The 21,849-nt window shown below is 57.0% G+C and overlaps 1 protein-coding gene and 1 long non-coding RNA gene across 2 annotated transcripts; both read left to right on the forward strand.

Moving 5' to 3' along the window:
- Positions 1 to 18: 18 nt before the first annotated feature.
- On the forward strand, positions 19 to 20,238 carry ddx39b (DEAD (Asp-Glu-Ala-Asp) box polypeptide 39B). Its single transcript, XM_069198748.1, has 11 exons — positions 19 to 122; positions 1,349 to 1,573; positions 2,083 to 2,210; positions 3,126 to 3,218; positions 3,587 to 3,770; positions 4,139 to 4,257; positions 15,855 to 15,986; positions 16,155 to 16,264; positions 16,973 to 17,117; positions 19,046 to 19,193; positions 19,707 to 20,238. The coding sequence occupies exons 2-11, from the start codon at positions 1,357 to 1,359 to the stop codon at positions 19,721 to 19,723; spliced, it is 1,293 nt and encodes a 430-aa protein (XP_069054849.1). The 5' UTR covers positions 19 to 122; positions 1,349 to 1,356; the 3' UTR covers positions 19,724 to 20,238.
- LOC138243227 (uncharacterized) lies at positions 4,264 to 14,711 on the forward strand. Its single transcript, XR_011192050.1, has 2 exons — positions 4,264 to 9,760; positions 9,796 to 14,711. It is a non-coding gene; the product is annotated as an uncharacterized lncRNA (long non-coding RNA).
- Positions 20,239 to 21,849: the final 1,611 nt, after the last annotated feature.

The raw sequence follows: 21,849 nt of genomic DNA on the forward strand, positions 1-21,849 counted from the left end.
GCGTAGTGCATCATGGGAAAACGGGAGGGAGGGGGACGGTGGGTCGCGGCGCCGGCGCACCCGAGTGACGTCACCAAACGCCCCGAAGTCGTTGCTGCGAGAGACGGAGAAACCATTCGAAGGTAAACGCGTTTTATTTCACGGTTAAAAACCACCACCCGCCCCCTCCTCTCAACGCGCCGTTTGCGGGTTTTTTTCTCCTCATAAACCGCTTTCTTCCGCCTCTTCTCCGTGCTGGTCGGCGTGACTCCTCTCTCGAAGGGAATTTTTGTTTTTCGCGTGAGGGCGGTTTGCTGGGTGGCGCGACTGGGCCCGTCTTTTTGAAAGAACAAAAAAAAAAACCCGCACTGGGCCATTGTAGTTTTACACACACACACACAAAAAAAACCTCGAACAGACGGGAAAAAATCGGATTTCCTAACGCCCCTACACCCACTCGGGGTGCCCGCGGTCCGGTCCGGTCCGGTCCGGAGACACGGCTTGAGCCCGTCCCGTGAGCTTTCGCGTGTCCGTGGGAGTGGGAGTTGGGGGGGTGATCCCCCGTGTAGCCCCGATCTCGCTCACGTCCGGCGCGGTTTTACATCCGCTAGTTTAAAAAAAAAAAACACGGATCTGGAAATTGTCAGTCGTGCTGCTCGATCGGTCGAAAGGGACCGACGGGCTGGTTGTTGTCGGAGCCCGTTTGTCCCGGGACAAGATGTCCCCTCCACAGCACGGTGAGGTTGGCGGTACTATTGTACAGATCTTCGTGCGTGTGTGACCGCAAAAACACCGCCTTCAGTGGGACTGCTGGATTCAGAGACTGCAGGTCCTGAACGAGTGCGGATCCACGTCTGCATTTAAAAGATCATATGTTCTCGTCTAAATGAGTAACAGGGTGGCGAGACACTCTGTTAAGGTTCCTTGTTCCGCCACGCACAGCTGTGAACACTCCTGTGTGAAAAATGGCAGTCTGTTCCTGTGGGGATCACTAACCAGACGTGTTTAGGGAACTGCTGTGTCCAGTCAGTGTGTCTGTGTGAACCCCTCTCTCTCTCAGTGCAGTGTTCATGTACTGGAGTGTCCAGTCAGTGTGTCTGTATGAACCCCTCTCTCTCTCAGTGCAGTGTTCATGTACTGGAGTGTCCAGTCAGTGTGTCTGTATGAACCCCTCTCTCTCTCAGTGCAGTGTTCATGTACTGGAGTGTCCAGTCAGTGTGTGTGTATGAACCCCTCTCTCTCTCAGTGCAGTGTTCATGTCCTGGAGTGTCCAGTCAGTGTGTCTGTATGAACCCCTCTCTCTCTCAGTGCAGTGTTAGTGTACTGGAGTGTCCAGTCAGGGTGTATTAGCCCCTCTCTCTCCCTCTAGGTAATACCATGGCTGAGAACGATGTTGATAACGAGCTCCTGGACTATGAGGATGACGAGGTGGAGGCAGGTGGAGGTGGGGGAGACGGGGCTGACCTGCTCCCCGTCAAGAAGGAGGTGAAGGGCTCCTACGTGTCCATCCACAGCTCGGGCTTTCGGGACTTCCTGCTGAAACCGGAGCTCCTGAGGGCCATCGTGGACTGCGGGTTCGAGCACCCGTCTGAAGGTAAGACAGGGACACAGAGACACAGCCACTCTCACAGAGACACCCTCACACAGACACACCCTATCTCACATACACTCTCACAGAGACACGGCCACTCTCACAGAGACACGGCCACTGTCACTGTCAGGGCTCAGTGTGGTGTCCAGACAGCAGTGTCCAGATATCAGGGCTCAGTGTGGTGTCCAGACAGCAGTGTCCAGATATCAGGGCTCAGTGTGGTGTCCAGACAGCAGTGTCCAGATATCAGGGCTCAGTGTGGTGTCCAGATATCAGGGCTCAGTGTGGTGTCCAGACAGCAGTGTCCAGATATCAGGGCTCAGCACGGTGTCCAGATATCAGGGCTCAGCACACTGTCCAGACAGCGGGTCCCAGCGCCGTGTCCAGACAGCGGGTCCCAGGGCCGTGTCCAGACAGCAGTGTCCAGCGCAGTGTCTATGCTGTGCTCTGTTCCATTAGCGAGTCTGTATTTCTGTCTTCCTGACTCCCCCCTCTCCCTGTCCCCCCCCTAGTTCAGCACGAGTGCATCCCGCAGGCCATCCTGGGAATGGACGTGCTGTGCCAGGCCAAGTCCGGGATGGGGAAGACGGCCGTGTTCGTGCTGGCCACCCTGCAGCAGCTGGAGCCCGTCACCGGGCAGGTACCGGATCCGCCTCTCCAGTCCAGTCCAGTCCAGTCCAGTCCAGTCCAGTCCAGTCCCGAGATCCCTGGGTCCCCCTCTCGGGTCCATTCCACCTGCCTCTCTGCCCAGACAACAGCCCTCTCCTGCGTATCAGCCACCGCCGCCTCCGCTTCCTGGTTTTCCACTGTCACCTGACCAGTGGCCCGCCTCCCAATTGGTCAGGTGGCGGAGGGTGGCTGCCCCCACCATCCCCCCCAGTGCTTTCTGGGAGATGTAGTTTCTGGCAAAGTCTTAACCTTGATTCCTTCTCACGATGTTTGCCTCTGTCCGTTTATCTCTCTCAATCTCTGGAGCGTGTCACTCTGTTAAAAGTCTCTGTGTCTGTTGTCTGTCTGTGGACAGGAGCTGTTAAAGTCTCTGTGTGTGTGGTCTGTCTGTGGACAGGAGCTGTTAAAGTCTCTGTGTGTGTGGTCTGTCTGTGGACAGGAGCTGTTAAAGTCTCTGTGTGTGTTGTCTGTCTGTGGACAGGAGCTGTTAAAGTCTCTGTGTGTGTGGTCTGTCTGTGGACAGGAGCTGTTAAAGTCTCTTGTGTGTTGTCTGTCTGTGGACAGGAACTGTTAATCTCTCTGTGTGTGTTGTCTGTCTGTGGACAGCAGCTGTTAAAGTCTCTGTGTGTGTTGTCTGTCTGTGGACAGGAGCTGTTAAAGTCTCTGTGTGTGTTGTCTGTCTGTGTCTCTGGAATTTGTGATGGGTCTGATACTGCAATAAGTATATTCCCCTCTGTCTCTCTCTGTAGCTTTTGACTGGACATGGGCGATACCCTCTCCACTCCTCTGTCTGTCTCTTCCTGTCCAGCCCGTACTGGACAGACTGTGTTGTGGCTTATGTTGGCGTGTGTGCCCTGATAGTATTTCTCCCTCTCGTCCCTCCCAGGTGTCTGTTTTGGTGATGTGTCACACCAGAGAGCTGGCCTTCCAGATCAGCAAGGAGTACGAGAGATTCTCTAAGTACATGCCCACGGTCAAGGTAAATAACGCACAGCACAACACCAGTCAGTGTGTCTGTCTGAACCCCTCTCTCTCTCAGTGTAGTGTTCATGTACTGGAGTGTCCAGTCAGTGTGTCTGTATGAACCCCTCTCTCTCTCAGTGCAGTGTTCATGTCCTGGAGTGTCCAGTCAGTGTGTCTGTATGAACCCCTCTCTCTCTCAGTGCAGTGTTCATGTACTGGAGTGTCCAGTCAGTGTGTCTGTATGAACCCCTCTCTCTCTCAGTGCAGTGTTCATGTCCTGGAGTGTCCAGTCAGTGTGTCTGTGTGAACCCCTCTCTCTCAGTGCAGTGTTCATGTCCTGGAGTGTCCAGTCAGGGTGTGTGTATTAAAGCTGCCCTCCTGCAGGTGGCGGTGTTCTTCGGGGGCCTGTCCATCAAGAAGGACGAGGAGGTCCTGAAGAAGAACTGCCCGCACATCGTGGTGGGCACGCCGGGCCGCATCCTGGCGCTGGCCCGCAACAAGAGCCTGAACCTGAAGCACATCAAGCACTTCATCCTGGACGAGTGCGACAAGATGCTGGAGCAGCTGGGTGAGCGAGGCCGGGGGGGCTCGACGACTTGCCCCCCGGGGGTTAAAAAATCAGAACGTCTGCCCCCTCCCCCCCCCCCCCCATCTTCTCACGGCTCTGCCCAGTCCCAGGGTCACAGGTCGGCGGAGGAGGAGAAGGGGCATCTTTGGGAGGATGGGGATTTCTGGGGGGGTTGTTATCGCCTGGGGGGCGGCACTCTCAGGACCCCAAGTGTCCCAGGTCAAGCCCGAAGAGATTCGGGCTCCTGCTGGGCAGTGGGGGGATGGGGTTTCTCCGGGGTCCCGTCTCCCCCGGGCCCGGATCTTGGGGTGATTTCCTTCTGTGCTCCCCTAACGGTCCCCATCCCCCTCCTCTCTCTCTCTCCTCAGACATGCGCCGCGACGTCCAGGAGATTTTCCGCATGACCCCCCACGAGAAGCAGGTCATGATGTTCAGCGCCACGCTCAGCAAAGAGATCCGGCCCGTCTGCCGCAAGTTCATGCAAGATGTAAATACCCCTCCCACCCACCCCCGCTGTCGGCACCGCCCCGCGCCCCCCCCCGCCCTGCCCCAGCCCCCCGGGAGAGGACGAGGGGGGGGGCGGAGAGCGAGGAAGACTACACACCACCCCCTCCCCCCCCCCCGCCGCCCGTGCCAGGCTGAGGCGGACCCCAGACCACCACCGCCACCACTGCAGAACTGAGCCCGCCGGGGCAGCCTGACGGCCTGCTGTCTCCTCCTCCTCCACACGCCGACGGGACTGACCGACGCCCAGTGGCCGTCACGCCCCAGTCCGTACGGCATCGATACTGACCGACGCCCAGTGGCCGTCACGCCCCAGTCCGTACGGCGTCGATACTGACCGACGCCCAGTGGCCGTCACGCCCCAGTCCGTACGGCTTCGATACTGACCGACGCCCAGTGACCGTCACGCCCCAGTCCGTACGGCGTCGATACTGACCGACGCCCAGTGGCCGTCACGCCCCAGTCCGTACGGCTTCGATACTGACCGACGCCCAGTGGCCGTCACGCCCCAGTCCGTACGGCGTCGATACTGACAGACGCCCAGTGGCCGTCACGCCCCAGTCCGTACGGCATCGATACTGACCGACGCCCGGTGACCGTCACGCCCCAGTCCGTACGGCATCGATACTGACCGACGCCCAGTGACCGTCACGCCCCAGTCCGTACGGCATCGATACTGACCGACGCCCGGTGACCGTCACGCCCCAGTCCGTACGGCGTCGATACTGACCGACGCCCAGTGGCCGTCACGCCCCAGTCCGTACGGCTTCGATACTGACCGACGCCCAGTGACCGTCACGCCCCAGTCCGTACGGCGTCGATACTGACCGACGCCCAGTGGCCGTCACGCCCCAGTCCGTACGGCATCGATACTGACCGACGCCCAGTGGCCGTCACGCCCCAGTCCGTACGGCATCGATACTGACCGACGCCCGGTGACCGTCACGCCCCAGTCCGCATGGCATCGATACTGACCGACGCCCGGTGACCGTCACGCCCCAGTCCATATGGTGTCGATACTGACCGACGCCCAGTGACCGTCACGCCCCAGTCCAGTCAGGCCCTGGTCTGTACATCGTCAATACTGACCGATATGAGTCACAGCCAGCCAGCCCAGTTACACTCATACACTGGTCTGTACATCGTCAATACTGACCGATATGACTCACAGCCAGCCAGCCCAGTTACACTCATACACAGGTCTGTACATCGTCAATACTGACCGATATGACTCACAGCCAGCCAGCCCAGTTACACTCATACACAGGTCTGTACATCGTCAATACTGACAGATATGACTCACAGCCAGCCAGCCCAGTTACACTCATACACTGGTCTGTACATCGTCAATACTGACCGATATGACTCACAGCCAGCCAGCCCAGTTACACTCATACACAGGTCTGTACATCGTCAATACTGACCGATATGACTCACAGCCAGCCAGCCCAGTTACACTCATACACAGGTCTGTACATCGTCAATACTGACAGATATGACTCACAGCCAGCCAGCCCAGTTACACTCATACACTGGTCTGTACATCGTCAATACTGACCGATATGACTCACAGCCAGCCAGCCCAGTTACACTCATACACTGGTCTGTACATCGTCAATACTGACCGATATGACTCACAGCCAGCCAGCCCAGTTACAGTCATACACTGGTCTGTACATCGTCAATACTGACCGATATGACTCACAGCGAGCCAGCCCAGTTACACTCATACACTGGTCTGTACATCGTCAATACTGACCGATATGACTCACGGCCAGCCAGCCCAGTTACACTCATACACTGGTCTGTACATCGTCAATACTGACCGATATGACTCACGGCCAGCCAGCCCAGTTACACTCATACACTGGTCTGTACATCGTCAATACTGACCGATATGACTCACAGCCAGCCAGCCCAGTTACACTCATACACTGGTCTGTACATCGTCAATACTGACCGATATGACTCACAGCCAGCCAGCCCAGTTACACTCATACACTGGTCTGTACATCGTCAATACTGACCGATATGACTCACAGCCAGCCAGCCCAGTTACACTCATACACTGGTCTGTACATCGTCAATACTGACCGATATGACTCACAGCCAGCCAGCCCAGTTACACTCATACACAGGTCTGTACATCGTCAATACTGACCAATATGAGTCACGGCCAGTCACCTTAGTTACACTCATACACTGGTCTGTACATCGTCAATACTGACCGATATGACTCACAGCCAGCCAGCCCAGTTACACTCATACACAGGTCTGTACATCGTCAATACTGACCAATATGAGTCACGGCCAGTCACCTTAGTTACACTTGTACACGGGGCTGTATGGAATTGGAGACTAGGCCAAAACTCACCAATACAGTACAACACAAATCCCAGTTCCCAGGCCAGTTACGGTAAAGGTACATCACAGTTGCACTGTCAGGACTTCACACGCCAGTCACTACATTGTACTGGGCACTGCGTGTCACTACTGGGCACCACAGACCTCACAGCCAACAACAGACAAGACAGTGTCAGGTGCACTGTGCCACCCAGGGCACGTGCCAAGTCCAAACCAGACGTTTCAGCCCACAAAACTATTGTGTTGGTCAGTCGTGATGAGTCAGGAAGCGCTGCCTGGCCACCGGGACGCCACGTCAACGTGCAGCGCCCCCCCCTGCTGTCGGTGTGGTACCGCGCCCCACCAGACGGGGCCGTTTTATCGATGGCTTGGTGTGTCTGGCGACCGCATCGGCTCGGGTGGTCCCGCTAGTATTAACGACACTAGCGCGTTGTCCTGGCCCTCCCCAGTCACTGAACTGAAACACTTTACGGAGTGGGACCTCCATATCTCGGCCTATAGCACAGCTTGGGGCACTGCGAATGAACTGGGCACCGTGAATATGAACTGGCCAGTCCGAAATAGCCAGAAGAGGGGATATTAACGGACCCGTCCTGATGTGGTCGGTATGAGAGCCCAGACTCTCATGTTACAAAGCCAGGGGACAAGATGGAGACCAGTTGTTAATGCACTGGGTCTGTAACACTCCCGTTACAAAGCCAAAAGACCAGATATTAATTTACTGGTCGGTATATAGTCACTGTTCAAGAGTCCAGAGACCAGGCGTTAATACAGCAGGTCTGATGCAAAGCCCAAACACAGAACTTAATTTAGTGGCCCATGTGTAGCCGCTGACAGTCAGGAGAAGGGTTGTTAATGCACTGGGCCTTTAACATGCTGCTACAAAGCTGAAAGACCTTACTGGCCCATGTATAGTCACTAAGAGAGTCTGGAGGCCAGTTGTTAATACAGCAGGCTTGTTATAGACTGACAGTGTGGAACAGAGACGACAAGGACATTAGCCGGATCAAGTAATGGGCCCCTTTAATTCAACTGATTTTTACACCAGGAGCTGCGAAGGTTCTGCTTTGACTTTGTCTGTGCTCTGGTATAAGCACTGGTAAATTTACTGCAGAGTGTTAACATGCCCAGTACACACACACACACATAATACCACAGCCCAGACTGGTATAATGTACGTTTACTACAGAGTGTAACGTGCTGAGTCCTCACACATACACACACATTTTACATATATGACGCCCCAGCTCAGGCTGGTATCGCCCCTTGTACAGACTCCCACGATGCCCCAGTCCAGGCTGGTATCGCCCCTTGTACAGACTCCCACGATGCCCCAGTCCAGGCTGGTATCGCCCCTTGTACAGACTCCCACGATGCCCCAGTCCAGGCTGGTATCGCCCCTTGTACAGACTCCCACGATGCCCCAGTCCAGGCTGGTATCGCCCCTTGTACAGACTCCCACGATGCCCCAGTCCAGGCTGGTATCGCCCCTTGTACAGACTCCCACGATGCCCCAGTCCAGGCTGGTATCGCCCCTTGTACAGACTCCCACGATGCCCCAGTCCAGGCTGGTATCGCCCCTTGTACAGACTCCCACGATGCCTCAGTCCAGGCTGGTATCGCCCCTTGTACAGACTCCCACGATGCCCCAGTCCAGGCTGGTATCGCCCCTTGTACAGACCCCCACGATGCCCCAGTCTAGGCTGGTATCGCCCCTTGTACGGACTCCCACGATGCCCCAGTCCAGGCTGGTATCGCCCCTTGTACAGACTCACACGATGCCCCAGTCCAGGCTGGTATCGCCCCTTGTACGGACCCCCACGATGCCCCAGTCCAGGCTGGTATCGCCCCTTGTACAGACTCCCACGATGCCCCAGTCCAGGCTGGTATCGCCCCTTGTACAGACTCCCACGATGCCCCAGTCCAGGCTGGTATCGCCCCTTGCACACACACGCTCACACACACACACACACACTCTTCACAGGAATGATGCCCCAGTCCAGGCTGGTATAAGCACTTGGCGCACGAGAGTCCTGCTGTCCCAGAGTGACCCGTCCTCTTCCAGGAGGCTCCCGAGCACAGACTACCCCCCGATATCCCCGAGACCCAGGGCGGGCTGATCCCTGTGACACACACACACACACACACACACACACACACACTGTCCGCCACAGCCTCCAGCAGAGCCACAGCAGGGAGGGGGAGATCGTCCCCGCCTTTCCTGGATCCCCAATACCCCCCCCCCGGGCCCCTAGCTGCGATGGGGACCCCACTCCCAGAGGTCACGGAAGGACGAGCCGGGTGTGCGCGCGAGAGAGAGAGAGAGCGAGCGAGCGCGCGGGAGTCAGGGCCGGAGAGCAGGCAGGGAGGCCTTAGTTGCGGAAGACCGGATCGGGAGGGACGAGCTGCTCGAACTCGGGAGAGAGAGAGAGAGAGGAAGAGAGCGGACGCAGGGCAGGGCAGAGCTGCGCGGCCGGGGGGGGGGCAGAGTGACGGAGCAGGGGGCCGGGAGAAACGAGAGCGAGCGAGACCCCGACCCCTGACCCCTGACCCCTGACCCCTGACGCCGGTTTTCACCGGAGCAGACAAAGCCCGGATCTTCTCCTTCCAGAATAGGAGACAGGAACGCCCCCCCACCAAGAGCCGTCTGAATTCCCAGGCCTCACCGCCGGCCTCCTCCGCAGCCCAGCCCACACACACACACACGGACAGACCCACACTGACACCGACTCTCACTCACACACACACACTGAAGACCGACTGGAGAGGAGCCCCAGGAGTCCAGAGTCTCGGCGAGAGAGAGAGAGAGAGAGAGAGAAGAAAGAAGAGCGCCCCCCGGTGGTCGCGGTGGAGAACAGCAGGGGGCGGCGGGCGCTGGAAGACGGGACAGACCGACCGAGGGGGGGCCACACCGGCAGGCTCCTCGGTCCCACCACACCGCCCCCCCCTCCGCCCCCCTCCGCAGGAGCCCAGAGCCAGGCGGTCTCACACTGCGCCGGCTGCCCGATAGTGGGGGCTGCTGCCGGTGCCTGGGGATATGTGTGTGTCCAGGCCATGGGGCTGGTAAACGGTTCAGGCGGTCGATCCCAGCCAGTACGCAGTCTGTCGGGTGTGTGTGGTCTGTAGGGTGTGTGTCAGTGCTGTATAGGGTCTGTAGGGTGTGTGTCAGTGCTGTATAGGGTCAGTAGGGTGTGTGTCAGTGCTGTATAGGGTCAGTAGGGTGTGTGTCAGTGCTGTATAGGGTGTGTAGGATGTGTGTCAGTGCTGAATAGGGTCTGTAGGGTGTGTGTCAGTGCTGTATAGGGTCAGTAGGGTGTGTGTCAGTGCTGTATAGGGTCTGTAGGGTGTGTCAGTGCTGTATAGGGTCAGTAGGGTGTGTGTCAGTGCTGTATAGGGTCTGTAGGGTGTGTGTCAGTGCTGTATAGGGTCTGTAGGGTGTGTCAGTGCTGTATAGGGTCTGTAGGGTGTGTGTCAGTGCTGTATAGGGTCTGTAGGGTGTGTGTCAGTGCTGTATAGGGTCTGTAGGGTGTGTGTCGGTGCTGTACAGAGTCTGTAGGGTGTGTCAGTGCTGTATAGGTTCTGTAGGGTGTGTGTCAGTGCTGTATAGAGTCTGTAGGGTGTGTGTCGGTGCTGTACAGAGTCTGTATGGTGTTTCAGTGCTGTATAGGGTCTGTAGGGTGTGTGTCAGTGCTGTATAGGGTCTGTAGGGTGTGTGTCAGTGCTGTATAGGGTCTGTAGGGTGTGTCAGTGCTGTATAGGGTCTGTAGGGTGTGTGTCAGTGCTGTGTAGGGTCTGTAGGGTGTGTGTCAGTGCTGTATAGGGTCAGTAGGGTGTGTGTCAGTGCTGTATAGGTTCTGTAGGGTGTGTGTCGGTGCTGTATAGGTTCTGTAGGGTGTGTGTCGGTGCTGTATAGGGTCTGTAGGGTGTGTGTCGGTGCTGTATAGGGTCAGTAGGGTGTGTGTCGGTGCTGTATAGGGTCTGTAGGGTGTGTCAGTGCTGTATAGGGTCTGTAGGGTGTGTGTCAGTGCTGTATAGGGTCAGTAGGGTGTGTGGTGGGTCAGTAGGGTGTGTGTCGGTGCTGGATAGGGTCTGTAGGGTGTGTGTCAGTGCTGTATAGGGTCTGTAGGGTGTGTCAGTGCTGTATAGGGTCTGTAGGGTGTGTGTTGGTGCTGTATAGGGTCTGTAGGGTGTGTGTCGGTGCTGTATAGGGTCAGTAGGGTGTGTGTCGGTGCTGTATAGGGTCTGTAGGGTGTGTGTCGTTGCTGTATACGGTCTGTAGGGTGTGTGTCAGTGCTGTATAGGGTCAGTAGGGTGTGTGGTGGGTCTGTAGGGTGTGTGTCGTTGCTGTATAGGGTCTGTAGGGTGTGTGTTGTTGCTGTATAGGGTCAGTAGGGTGTGTGTCAGTGCTGTATAGGTTCTGTAGGGTGTGTCTCAGTGCTGTATAGGGTCTGTAGGGTGTGTGTCAGTGCTGTATAGGTTCTGTAGGGTGTGTCTCAGTGCTGTATAGGGTCTGTAGGGTGTGTGTCAGTGCTGTATAGGGTCAGTAGGGTGTGTCAGTACTGTATAGGGTCAGTAGGGTGTGTGTCAGTGCTGTATAGGGTCAGTAGGGTGTGTGGTGGGTCAGTAGGGTGTGTGTCGGTGCTGGATAGGGTCTGTAGGGTGTGTGTCAGTGCTGTATAAGGTCAGTAGGGTGTGTGTCGGTGCTGGATAGGGTCTGTAGGGTGTGTGTCAGTGCTGTATAGGGTCTGTAGGGTGTGTGTCAGTGCTGTATAGGGTCTGTAGGGTGTGTCGGTGCTGTATAGGGTCTGTAGGGTGTGTGTCGGTGCTGTATAGGGTCTGTAGGGTGTGTGTCGGTGCTGTATAGGGTCAGTAGGGTGTGTGTCGGTGCTGTATAGGGTCAGTAGGGTGTGTGTCGGTGCTGGATAGTGTCTGTAGGGTGTGTGTCAGTGCTGTATAGGGTCTGTAGGGTGTGTCAGTGCTGTATAGGGTCTGTAGGGTGTGTCAGTGCTGTATACGGTCTGTAGGGTGTGTGTCAGTGCTGTATAGGGTCAGTAGGGTGTGTGGTGGGTCAGTAGGGTGTGTGTCGGTGCTGTATAGGGTCTGTAGGGTGTGTGTCGTTGCTGTATAGGGTCAGTAGGGTGTGTGTCAGTGCTGTATAGGGTCAGTAGGGTGTGTGGTGGGTCAGTAGGGTGTGTGTCGGTGCTGGATAGGGTCTGTAGGGTGTGTGTCAGTGCTGTATAGGGTCTGTAGGGTGTGTGTCTGTGCTGTATAGGGTCTGTAGGGTGTGTGTCAGTGCTGTATAGGGTCAGTAGGGTGTGTGTCAGTGTTGTATAGGTTCTGTAGGGTGTGTGTCAGTGCTGTATAGGGTGTATAGAGTGTGTGTCAGTGCTGTATAGGGTCAGTAGGGTGTGTGTCAGTGCTGTATAGGGTCTGTAGGGTGTGTGTCGGTGCTGTATAGGGTCAGTAGGGTGTGTGTCGGTGCTGTATAGGGTCAGTAGGGTGTGTGTCAGTGCTGTATAGGGTCTGTAGGGTGTGTGTCGGTGCTGTATAGGGTCAGTAGGGTGTGTGTCGGTGCTGTATAGGGTCAGTAGGGTGTGTCTCAGTGCTGTATAGGGTCTGTAGGGTGTGTGTCGGTGTTGTATAGGGTCTGTAGGGTGTGTGTCAGTACTGTATAGGGTCAGTAGGGTGTGTGTCAGTGCTGTATAGGGTCAGTAAGGTGTGTCAGTGCTGTATAGGGTCAGTAGGGTGTGTGTCAGTGCTGTATAGGGTCAGTAGGGTGTGTGTCAGTGCTGTATAGGGTCAGTAGGGTGTGTGTCGGTGCTGTATAGGGTCTGTAGGGTGTGTGTCAGTGCTGTATAGGGTCAGTAAGGTGTGTGTCGGTGCTGTATAGGGTCAATAGGGTGTGTGTCTGTGCTGTATAGGGTCTGTAGGGTGTGTGTCGGTGCTGTATAGGGTCTGTAGGGTGTGTGTCAGTGCTGTATAGGGTCTGTAGGGTGTGTGTCGGTGCTGTATGGTCAGTAGGGTGTGTGTCAGTGCTGTATAGGGTCTGTATGGTGTGTGTCGGTGCTGTATAGGGTCTGTAGGGTGTGTGTCAGTACTGTATAGGGTCAGTAGGGTGTGTGTCAGTGCTGTATAGGGTCAGTAAGGTGTGTCAGTGCTGTATAGGGTCAGTAGGGTGTGTGTCAGTGCTGTATAGGGTCAGTAGGGTGTGTGTCAGTGCTGTATAGGGTCAGTAGGGTGTGTGTCGGTGCTGTATAGGGTCTGTAGGGTGTGTGTCAGTGCTGTATAGGGTCAGTAAGGTGTGTGTCGGTGCTGTATAGGGTCAATAGGGTGTGTGTCTGTGCTGTATAGGGTCTGTAGGGTGTGTGTCGGTGCTGTATAGGGTCTGTAGGGTGTGTGTCAGTGCTGTATAGGGTCTGTAGGGTGTGTGTCGGTGCTGTATGGTCAGTAGGGTGTGTGTCAGTGCTGTATAGGGTCTGTATGGTGTGTGTCGGTGCTGTATAGGGTCTGTAGGGTGTGTGTCGGTGCTGTATAGGGTCAGTAGGACGTGTGTCGGTGCTGTATAGGGTCTGTAGGGTGTGTGTCGGTGCTGTATAGGGTCTGTATGGTGTGTCAGTGCTGTATAGGGTCTGTAGGGTGTGTGTCGATGCTGTATAGGGTCTGTAGGGTGTGTGTCGGTGCTGTATAGGGTCAGTAGGATGTGTGTCGGTGCTGTATAGGGTCTGTAGGGTGTGTGTCAGTACTGTATAGGGTCTGTATGGTGTGTCGGTGCTGTATAGGGTCAGTAGGGTGTGTGTCAGTACTGTATAGGGTCAGTAGGGTGTGTGTCGGTGCTGTATAGGGTCAGTAGGGTGTGTGTCAGTACTGTATAGGGTCTGTAGGGTGTGTGTCAGTGCTGTATATGGTCTGTAGGGTGTGTGTCGGTGCTGTATAGGGTCTGTAGGGTGTGTGTCAGTGCTGTATACGGTCTGTAGAGTGTGTGTCAGTGCTGTATAGGGTCAGTAGGGTGTGTGTCGGTGCTGTATAGGGTCTGTAGGGTGTGTCGGTGCTGTATAGGGTCTGTAGGGTGTGTCAGTGCTCTATAGGGTCTGTATGGTGTGTTATTGCTGTATAGGTTCTGTAGGGTGTGTGTCGGTGCTGTATAGGGTCAGTAGGGTGTGTGTCGGAGCTGTATAGGGTCTGTAGGGTGTGTGTCGGTGCTGTATAGGGTCTGTAGGGTGTGTGTCGGTGCTGTATAGGGTCTGTAGGGTGTCTCAGTGCTGTATAGGTTCTGTAGGGTGTGTGTCGGTGCTGTATAGGGTCTGTAGGGTGTGTGCCGGTATTATAGAGGGTCAGTAGGGTGTGTGTCTGTGTGATAGAGTTCTCCAGTATGCAGCGTGGGTATAGAGACAGCCCCAGCCCTGTGCACTAAACACCAGCCCTTCCTTCACTGCCAGGTACTGGGATGAGCAGGTAAGTGCAGCGACCCTTGCCCGCGGGCGTCCCGAGCGGGCCCGCCCTCGCGGCCGTCTCCGAATCCGGGCGGTCGGGCGGCTCTGCGCGCCGTCCAGTCCCTGTTGGGCAGGCCGTGGTACAGTAGCTCTCCGGAGCTCCCCTCCACAGAAATCATGTCGTTGCGGCGTTGTGTCACGGTTACACAGAGCAAGCAGTGCTGGCAGGGGATCTGCAATGTAGTGATACTTGAAACACTTCCAGTCGCGATGCTTTGGACATCGATTATTCCCCCGATCGGGAGCAGCTGGAGGTGTGGCGCTGAGGCGGGAGGGGGCGTGGCGTGGGCAGGGACTGCTGCTGCGTGGCAACTGTATCCCTGTGGACGGTTGTTCAGGATTTTACTCCTGCACAGGACGCACACGCCGGCTGGGCGCTGCCAGTAGCTGGTGCACTGACCCTCGGACACATTGACCACTCCGTTCACTGACCCTCGGACACATTGACCTCTCCGTTCGCTGACCCTCGGACACATTGACTTCTCCGTTCGCTGACTCACTGACATATTGACTTCTCCGTTCACTGACTCGCCGCCTCACGACTGCCCTGTGCACTGACTCTCTGACTCACCACTGCCCTGTGCACTGACTCACTGACTCACGACTGCCCTGTGCACTGACTCACGACTGCCCTGTGCACTGACTCACGACTGCCCTGTGCACTGACTCACTGACTCACGACTGCCCTGTGCACTGACTTACTGACTCACGACTGCCCTGTGCACTGACTCACTGACTCACGACTGCCCTGTGCACTGACTTACTGACTCACGACTGCCCTGTGCACTGACTCTCTGACTCAAGACTGCCCTGTGCACTGACTCACTGACTCACGACTGCCCTGTGCACTGACTCACGACTGCCCTGTGCACTGACTCTCTGACTCATGACTGCCCTGTGCACTGACTCACTGACTCACGACTGCCCTGTGCACTGACTTACTGACTCACGACTGCCCTGTGCACTGACTCTCTGACTCACGACTGCCCTGTGCACTGACTCATGACTGCCCTGTGCACTGACTCTCTGACTCACGACTGCCCTGTGCACTGACTCACTGACTCACGACTGCCCTGTGCACTGACTCCCAGACACACTGACTTCTCCGTTCACTGACTCACCGACTCACGACCACCCTGTGCACTGACTCTCGGACACATTGACTTCTCAATTCACTGACTCACAACTCACGACCACCCTGTGCACTGACTCTCGGACACATTGATTTCTCTGTTCACTGACTCACTGACACACTGACTTCTCCGTTCACTGACTCACTGACTCACGACTGCCCTGTGCACTGACTCTCGGACACATTGACTTCTCCGTTCACTGACTCACTGACTCACGACTGCCCTGTGCACTGACTCACGACTGCCCTGTGCACTGACGCACTGACTCACGACTGCCCTGTGCACTGACTCCCAGACACACAGACACACTGATGGACACCAAGGTGCTGTGTCTTTGTTGGCAGGGACCCCAGACCCCCTGAAAGAGGAGGGTTTGGGCCGGGGGTGATGGTGGACGACTGGGAGTGGACAGCGCCCGTGGTGTGCGCGTCTGTGTCTGGCGCGGGGGCGTGCGCGCGTGTGTGAGAGAGCGAGCGAGCGCGCACTGGCGCGCAGGAGGGGGTGGGTGAACAACTAACCCCCCCCCCCATCTCCTGCTCCCCCCCCCCCCCCCCCCCCCACCGCCCCTCCTCCCTCCTCCCTCCTCCCCCCAGCCGATGGAGATCTTCGTGGACGACGAGACCAAGCTCACCCTCCACGGCCTGCAGCAGTACTACGTCAAGCTGAAGGACAACGAGAAGAACCGCAAGCTGTTCGACCTGCTGGACGTGCTGGAGTTCAACCAGGTCAGAGACGCGCCTGGCCCAGCCCTGCAGCCCCGCTGTGTGTGTCCTGTAGACCCTCTGTCTGTCTGTGCCCTGCAGCCCCGCTGTCTGCCTGTTGTCCTTCAGCCCCACTGTCTGTGTCCTGTCTCTCCTCTGAGTGTATATGAACCTGCTCCCATCTTTCCAAAGGTGGTGATCTTTGTGAAGTCGGTCCAGAGGTGTGTTGCCCTGGCTCAGCTACTGGTGGAGCAGAACTTCCCTGCGATCGCAATCCACAGGGGCATGCCCCAGGAAGAGAGGTAACTGTATTAACCCTCTCTCTCTCAGTGCAGTGTTCATGTACTGGAGTGTCCAGTCAGTGTGTGTGTATGAACCCCTCTCTCTCTCAGTGCAGTGTTCATGTCCTGGAGTGTCCAGTCAGTGTGTCTGTGTGAACCCCTCTCTCTCTCAGTGCAGTGTTCATGTACTGGAGTGTCCAGTCAGTGTGTCTGTATGAACCCCTCTCTCTCTCAGTGCAGTGTTCATGTACTGGAGTGTCCAGTCAGTGTGTGTGTATGAACCCCTCTCTCTCTCAGTGCAGTGTTCATGTACTGGAGTGTCCAGTCAGTGTGTCTGTATGAACCCCTCTCTCTCTCAGTGCAGTGTTCATGTACTGGAGTGTCCAGTCAGTGTGTCTGTATGAACCCCTCTCTCTCTCAGTGCAGTGTTCATGTACTGGAGTGTCCAGTCAGGGTGTCTGTATGAACCCCTCTCTCTCTCAGTGCAGTGTTCATGTACTGGAGTGTCCAGTCAGTGTGTGTGTATGAACCCCTCTCTCTCTCAGTGCAGTGTTCATGTACTGGAGTGTCCAGTCAGTGTGTCTGTATGAACCCCTCTCTCTCAGTGCAGTGTTCATGTACTGGAGTGTCCAGTCAGTGTGTGTGTATGAACCCCTCTCTCTCTCAGTGCAGTGTTCACGTACTGGAGTGTCCAGTCAGTGTGTATTATCCCCTCTCTCTCCATGACAGATTGGCTCGCTATCAGCAGTTTAAGGATTTCCAGAGGAGGATCCTGGTGGCCACAAACCTGTTTGGCCGAGGGATGGACATTGAGAGAGTCAATATCGCCTTCAACTACGACATGCCAGAGGACTCCGATACCTACCTGCACAGGGTAACACTGCACACCGTCACACCGGTCCTGTAGACTGTACGCCTGTCTGTTCACCGTCACACCGTTCCTGTAGACTGGACGCCTGTCTGTGCACTGTCACACCGGTCCTGTAGACTGTACGCCTGTCTGTGCACTGTCACACCGTTCCTGTAGACTGTACGCCTGTCTGCGCACTGTCACACCGGTCCTGTAGACTGGACGCCTGTCTGTGCACTGTCACACCGGTCCTGTAGACGGTACGCCTGTCTGCTCACTGTACACCATTCCTGCAGACTGTACGCCTGTCTGCTCACCCTCACACCGGTCCTGTAGACTGTACGCCTGTCTGCTCACTGTACACCGTTCCTGTAGACGGTACGCCTGTCTGCTCACCCTCACACCGTTCCTGCAGACTGTACGCCTGTCTGCTCACCCTCACACCGTTCCTGTAGACTGTACGCCTGTCTGCTCACCCTCACACCGTTCCTGTAGACTGTACGCCTGTCTGCTCACTGTACACCGTTCCTGCAGACTGTACGCCTGTCTGCTCACCCTCACACCGGTCCTGTAGACTGTACGCCTGTCTGCTCACTGTCACACCGGTCCTGTAGACTGTACGCCTGTCTGCGCACTGTCACACCGGTCCTGCAGACTGTACGCCTGTCTGCGCACTGTCACACCGGTCCTGCAGACTGTACGCCTGTCTGCGCACTGTCACACCGGTCCTGCAGACTGTACGCCTGTCTGTGCACCGTCACACCGGTCCTGTAGACTGTACGCCTGTCTGCGCACCGTCACACCGGTCCTGCAGACTGTACGCCTGTCTGTGCACCGTCACACCGGTCCTGCAGACTGTACGCCTGTCTGTGCACCGTCACACCGGTCCTGCAGACTGGACGCCTGTCTGTGCACCGTCACACCGGTCCTGTAGACTGGACGCCTGTCTGTGCACCGTCACACCGGTCCTGCAGACTGTACGCCTGTCTGTGCACCGTCACACCGGTCCTGCAGACTGTACGCCTGTCTGTGCACCGTCACACCGGTCCTGTAGACTGTACGCCTGTCTGTGCACTGTCACACCGGTCCTGTAGACTGTACGCCTGTCTGTGCACTGTCACACCGGTCCTGTAGACTGTACGCCTGTCTGCGCACTGTCACACCGGTCCTGTAGACTGGACGCCTGTCTGCGCACTGTCACACCGGTCCTGTAGACTGGACGCCTGTCTGCGCACTGTCACACCGGTCCTGTAGACTGGACGCCTGTCTGCGCACTGTCACACCGGTCCTGCAGACTGTACGCCTGTCTGTGCACCGTCACACCGGTCCTGCAGACTGTACGCCTGTCTGTGCACCGTCACACCGGTCCTGTAGACTGTACGCCTGTCTGTGCACCGTCACACCGGTCCTGCAGACTGGACGCCTGTCTGTGCACCGTCACACCGGTCCTCCAGACTGTACGCCTGTCTGTGCACCGTCACACCGGTCCTGCAGACTGTACGCCTGTCTGTGCACCGTCACACCGGTCCTGCAGACTGTACGCCTGTCTGTGCACCGTCACACCGGTCCTGTAAACTGTACGCCTGTCTGTGCACTGTCACACCGTTCCTGTAGACTGGACACCTGTCTGTGCACCGTCACACCGGTCCTGTAGACTGGACGCCTGTCTGCGCACTGTCACACCGGTCCTGCAGACTGTACGCCTGTCTGCGCACTGTCACACCGGTCCTGTAGACTGTACGCCTGTCTGTGCACTGTCACACCGTTCCTGCAGACTGGACACCTGTCTGTGCACCGTCACACCGGTCCTGTAGACTGGACGCCTGTCTGTGCACTGTCACACCGGTCCTGTAGACTGTACGCCTGTCTGCTCACTGTACACCGGTCCTGTGGACTGGACGCCTGCCTGTCCAGTGTAACGCTGCCCGTCTCCCTGTCTCTCCTGGTCTCAGGTGGCCCGGGCCGGCCGGTTTGGCACCAAGGGCCTGGCCATCACCTTCGTGTCGGACGAGAACGACGCCAAGATCCTGAACGACGTGCAGGACCGCTTCGAGGTCAACATCAGCGAGCTGCCCGACGAGATCGACATCTCCTCCTACAGTGAGTGGCGGTGCCCCCTGGTGGGGGGGGCGGGGGGGCGGGGGGGCAGAGGTTGGGGGGGACATTGCCAGGGAGGGGTAAGATGAGAAACAGCTGGGCGAGCTCCTCCAGTCAGGACAGGAGGCTCTCCTGTACACAGAGGGGGGCGGGGGTGGGGAACAAGCTGCCCAGCCCTGTGGTTGAAGCCGATACCCCGGCTTCTCTCCAGTCACAGCTGGGTGAGCTCCTCCAGTCAGGACAGGAGGCTCTTCTGTACACAGAGGGGGGTGGGGGTGGGGATCAAGCTGCCCAGCCCTGTGGTTGAAGCCGATACCCTGGCTTCTCTCCAGACACAGCTGGGTGAGCTCCTCCAGTCAGGACAGGAGGCTCTTCTGTACACAGAGGGGGGTGGGGGTGGGGAGCTCCCACATGTAGCAGTCAGGAGCGTGTGATCGAGGCGTGTGCGCGTGTTTTCAGGGACCGGGCGCGTCTCCGCTGTTAACGGCTGCCTTCCCTCTGTCTCTCCCTTCACAGTCGAACAGACCAGATAAAACCAGAGGAAGCGTCCCACCCCCCCACCCCCCGGACCCCGCCAGCGCACAGAGGGGGGGGGCAGAAGAGAGATGTTCCGACCCGACGGGCCGCACCGCCGCCCCGTGAGCGCGAGCACCCCCGCCCCCCAAAACCGAAGGGGGTCTCTCCATTTTCTTTTTGTAAACAAGCACACCGAGTCCATAATTATACAGGGAATAAAATCCCTTTTTTATTCCCTCTCTCTCTCTCTCTCTCTCTCCTCGTCCCCCAGCCTCGGTGTGGTCACGGCCATTTTTCCTTTTCTTGAATATAGCGCCACAAGCCCCTCGTTTTTTTCGACCCGTGTAGGTTCTTGTCGCAGTCCCTCGGAGAGGCCAGCTCGCCCCCCCCGCCGCCCGCCGGCCCGCCCGGTGGGGGGTGTGTGTGTGTGTGTGTGTTTGTGGTAGCCAGCCCCAGGGTGGTGCTGTACGGAGGTGGGGGCTGGGGTCCCGACAGCCTGTGACCAATTAAACACGTGTTTGAGTCCCCACTGGACACGGCTCCCTCTCGTTCCTGCTCCTCGGAGCGCTGCCTCTCTCTCTCCTCTGTCCTTCTCTCTCGTCTGTCCTTCTCTCTCCTCTCTCGTCTCTCTCTCCTCTCTCGTCTCTCTCTCCTCTGTCCTTCTCTCTCCTCTGTCCTTCTCTGTCCTTCTCTCTCCTCTGTCCTCTGTCCTTCTCTCTCCTCTGTCCTTCTCTCTCCTCTCTCGTCTCTCTCTCCTCTGTCCTTCTCTCTCCTCTCTCTTTCTCTCCTGTCCTCTATCCTCTGTCCTTCTCTCTCCCTCTCTCCTCTCTCTTTCTTTCCTGTCCTTCTCTCTCCTCTCTATCCCTCTATCTGTCCTCTCCCTCTATCCTCTGTCCTTCTCTCTTCTTTCTCTTTCTCTCCTGTCCTTCTCTCTCCTTTGTCTTCCCTCTCTCCTCTCCCTCTCCTCTCTTGTCTCTCTCCTCTCTCCTTTTCTCCTCTCTCTTTCTCTCCTGTCTCCTCTGTCCTCTGTTCGTCTCTGCCCTCTCTCTCCTCTCTCCTCACCGATGAGGAGAACAGTGTATTGATTCCTCCATGATTACACCAGTAGAGACACATCACGGAGCAGGGAAGCTACTAGGGAAACGTCCATTTTAAGAAAAATACAAAAGTCAACAAAAAAGATGGCAGGAACAGTAACAGATCGGACACAGGCTGACGTGAACTCAGCTCTGGGTACCTCGTCCTGTGTGCGTCTGACCAGGCCAGCAGTACCGTCCTGTCTTCTCTCACAGCGGATCAGCTGTCACACTGCTCACAGGCTCCACAGCGCCGGCAGTACCGCCTGCGGCCACCAGAGGGAGACACTCCCGTCTTCTCTCACAGCGGATCAGCTGTCACACTGCTCACAGACTCCACAGCGCCAGCAGTACCGCCTGCGGCCACCAGAGGGAGACACTCCCGTCTTCTCTCACAGCGGATCAGCTGTCACACTGCTCACAGACTCCACAGCGCCAGCAGTACCGCCTGCGGCCAACAGAGGGAGACAATCCCGTCTTCTCTCACAGCGGATCAGTTGTCACACGGCTCACAGACTCCACAGCGCCAGCAGTACCGCCTGCGCCCACCAGAGGGAGACACTCCTGTCTTCTCTCACAGCGGATCAGCTGTCACACTGCTCACAGACTCCACAGCGCCAGCAGTACCGCCTGCGGCCAACAGAGGGAGACAATCCCGTCTTCTCTCACAGCGGATCAGTTGTCACACGGCTCACAGACTCCACAGCGCCAGCAGTACCGCCTGCGGCCACCAGAGGGAGACACTCCTGTCTTCTCTCACAGCGGATCAGCTGTCACACTGCTCACAGACTCCACAGCGCCAGCAGTACCGCCTGCGGCCACAGGAGGGAGACACTCCTGTCTTCTCTCACAGCGGATCAGCTGTCACACTGCTCACAGACTCCACAGCGCCGGCAGTACCGCCTGCGGCCACCAGAGGGAGACACTCCTGTCTTCTCTCACAGCGGATCAGCTGTCACACTGCTCACAGGCTCCACAGCGCCAGCAGTACCGCCTGCGGCCACCAGAGGGAGACACTCCTGTCTTCTCTCACAGCGGATCAGCTGTCACACTGCTCACAGGCTCCA

The sequence above is a fragment of the Lepisosteus oculatus genome, chromosome 14 (genome assembly GCF_040954835.1).
Source record: "Lepisosteus oculatus isolate fLepOcu1 chromosome 14, fLepOcu1.hap2, whole genome shotgun sequence".
NCBI classification, from domain to species: Eukaryota; Metazoa; Chordata; class Actinopteri; order Semionotiformes; family Lepisosteidae; genus Lepisosteus; species Lepisosteus oculatus.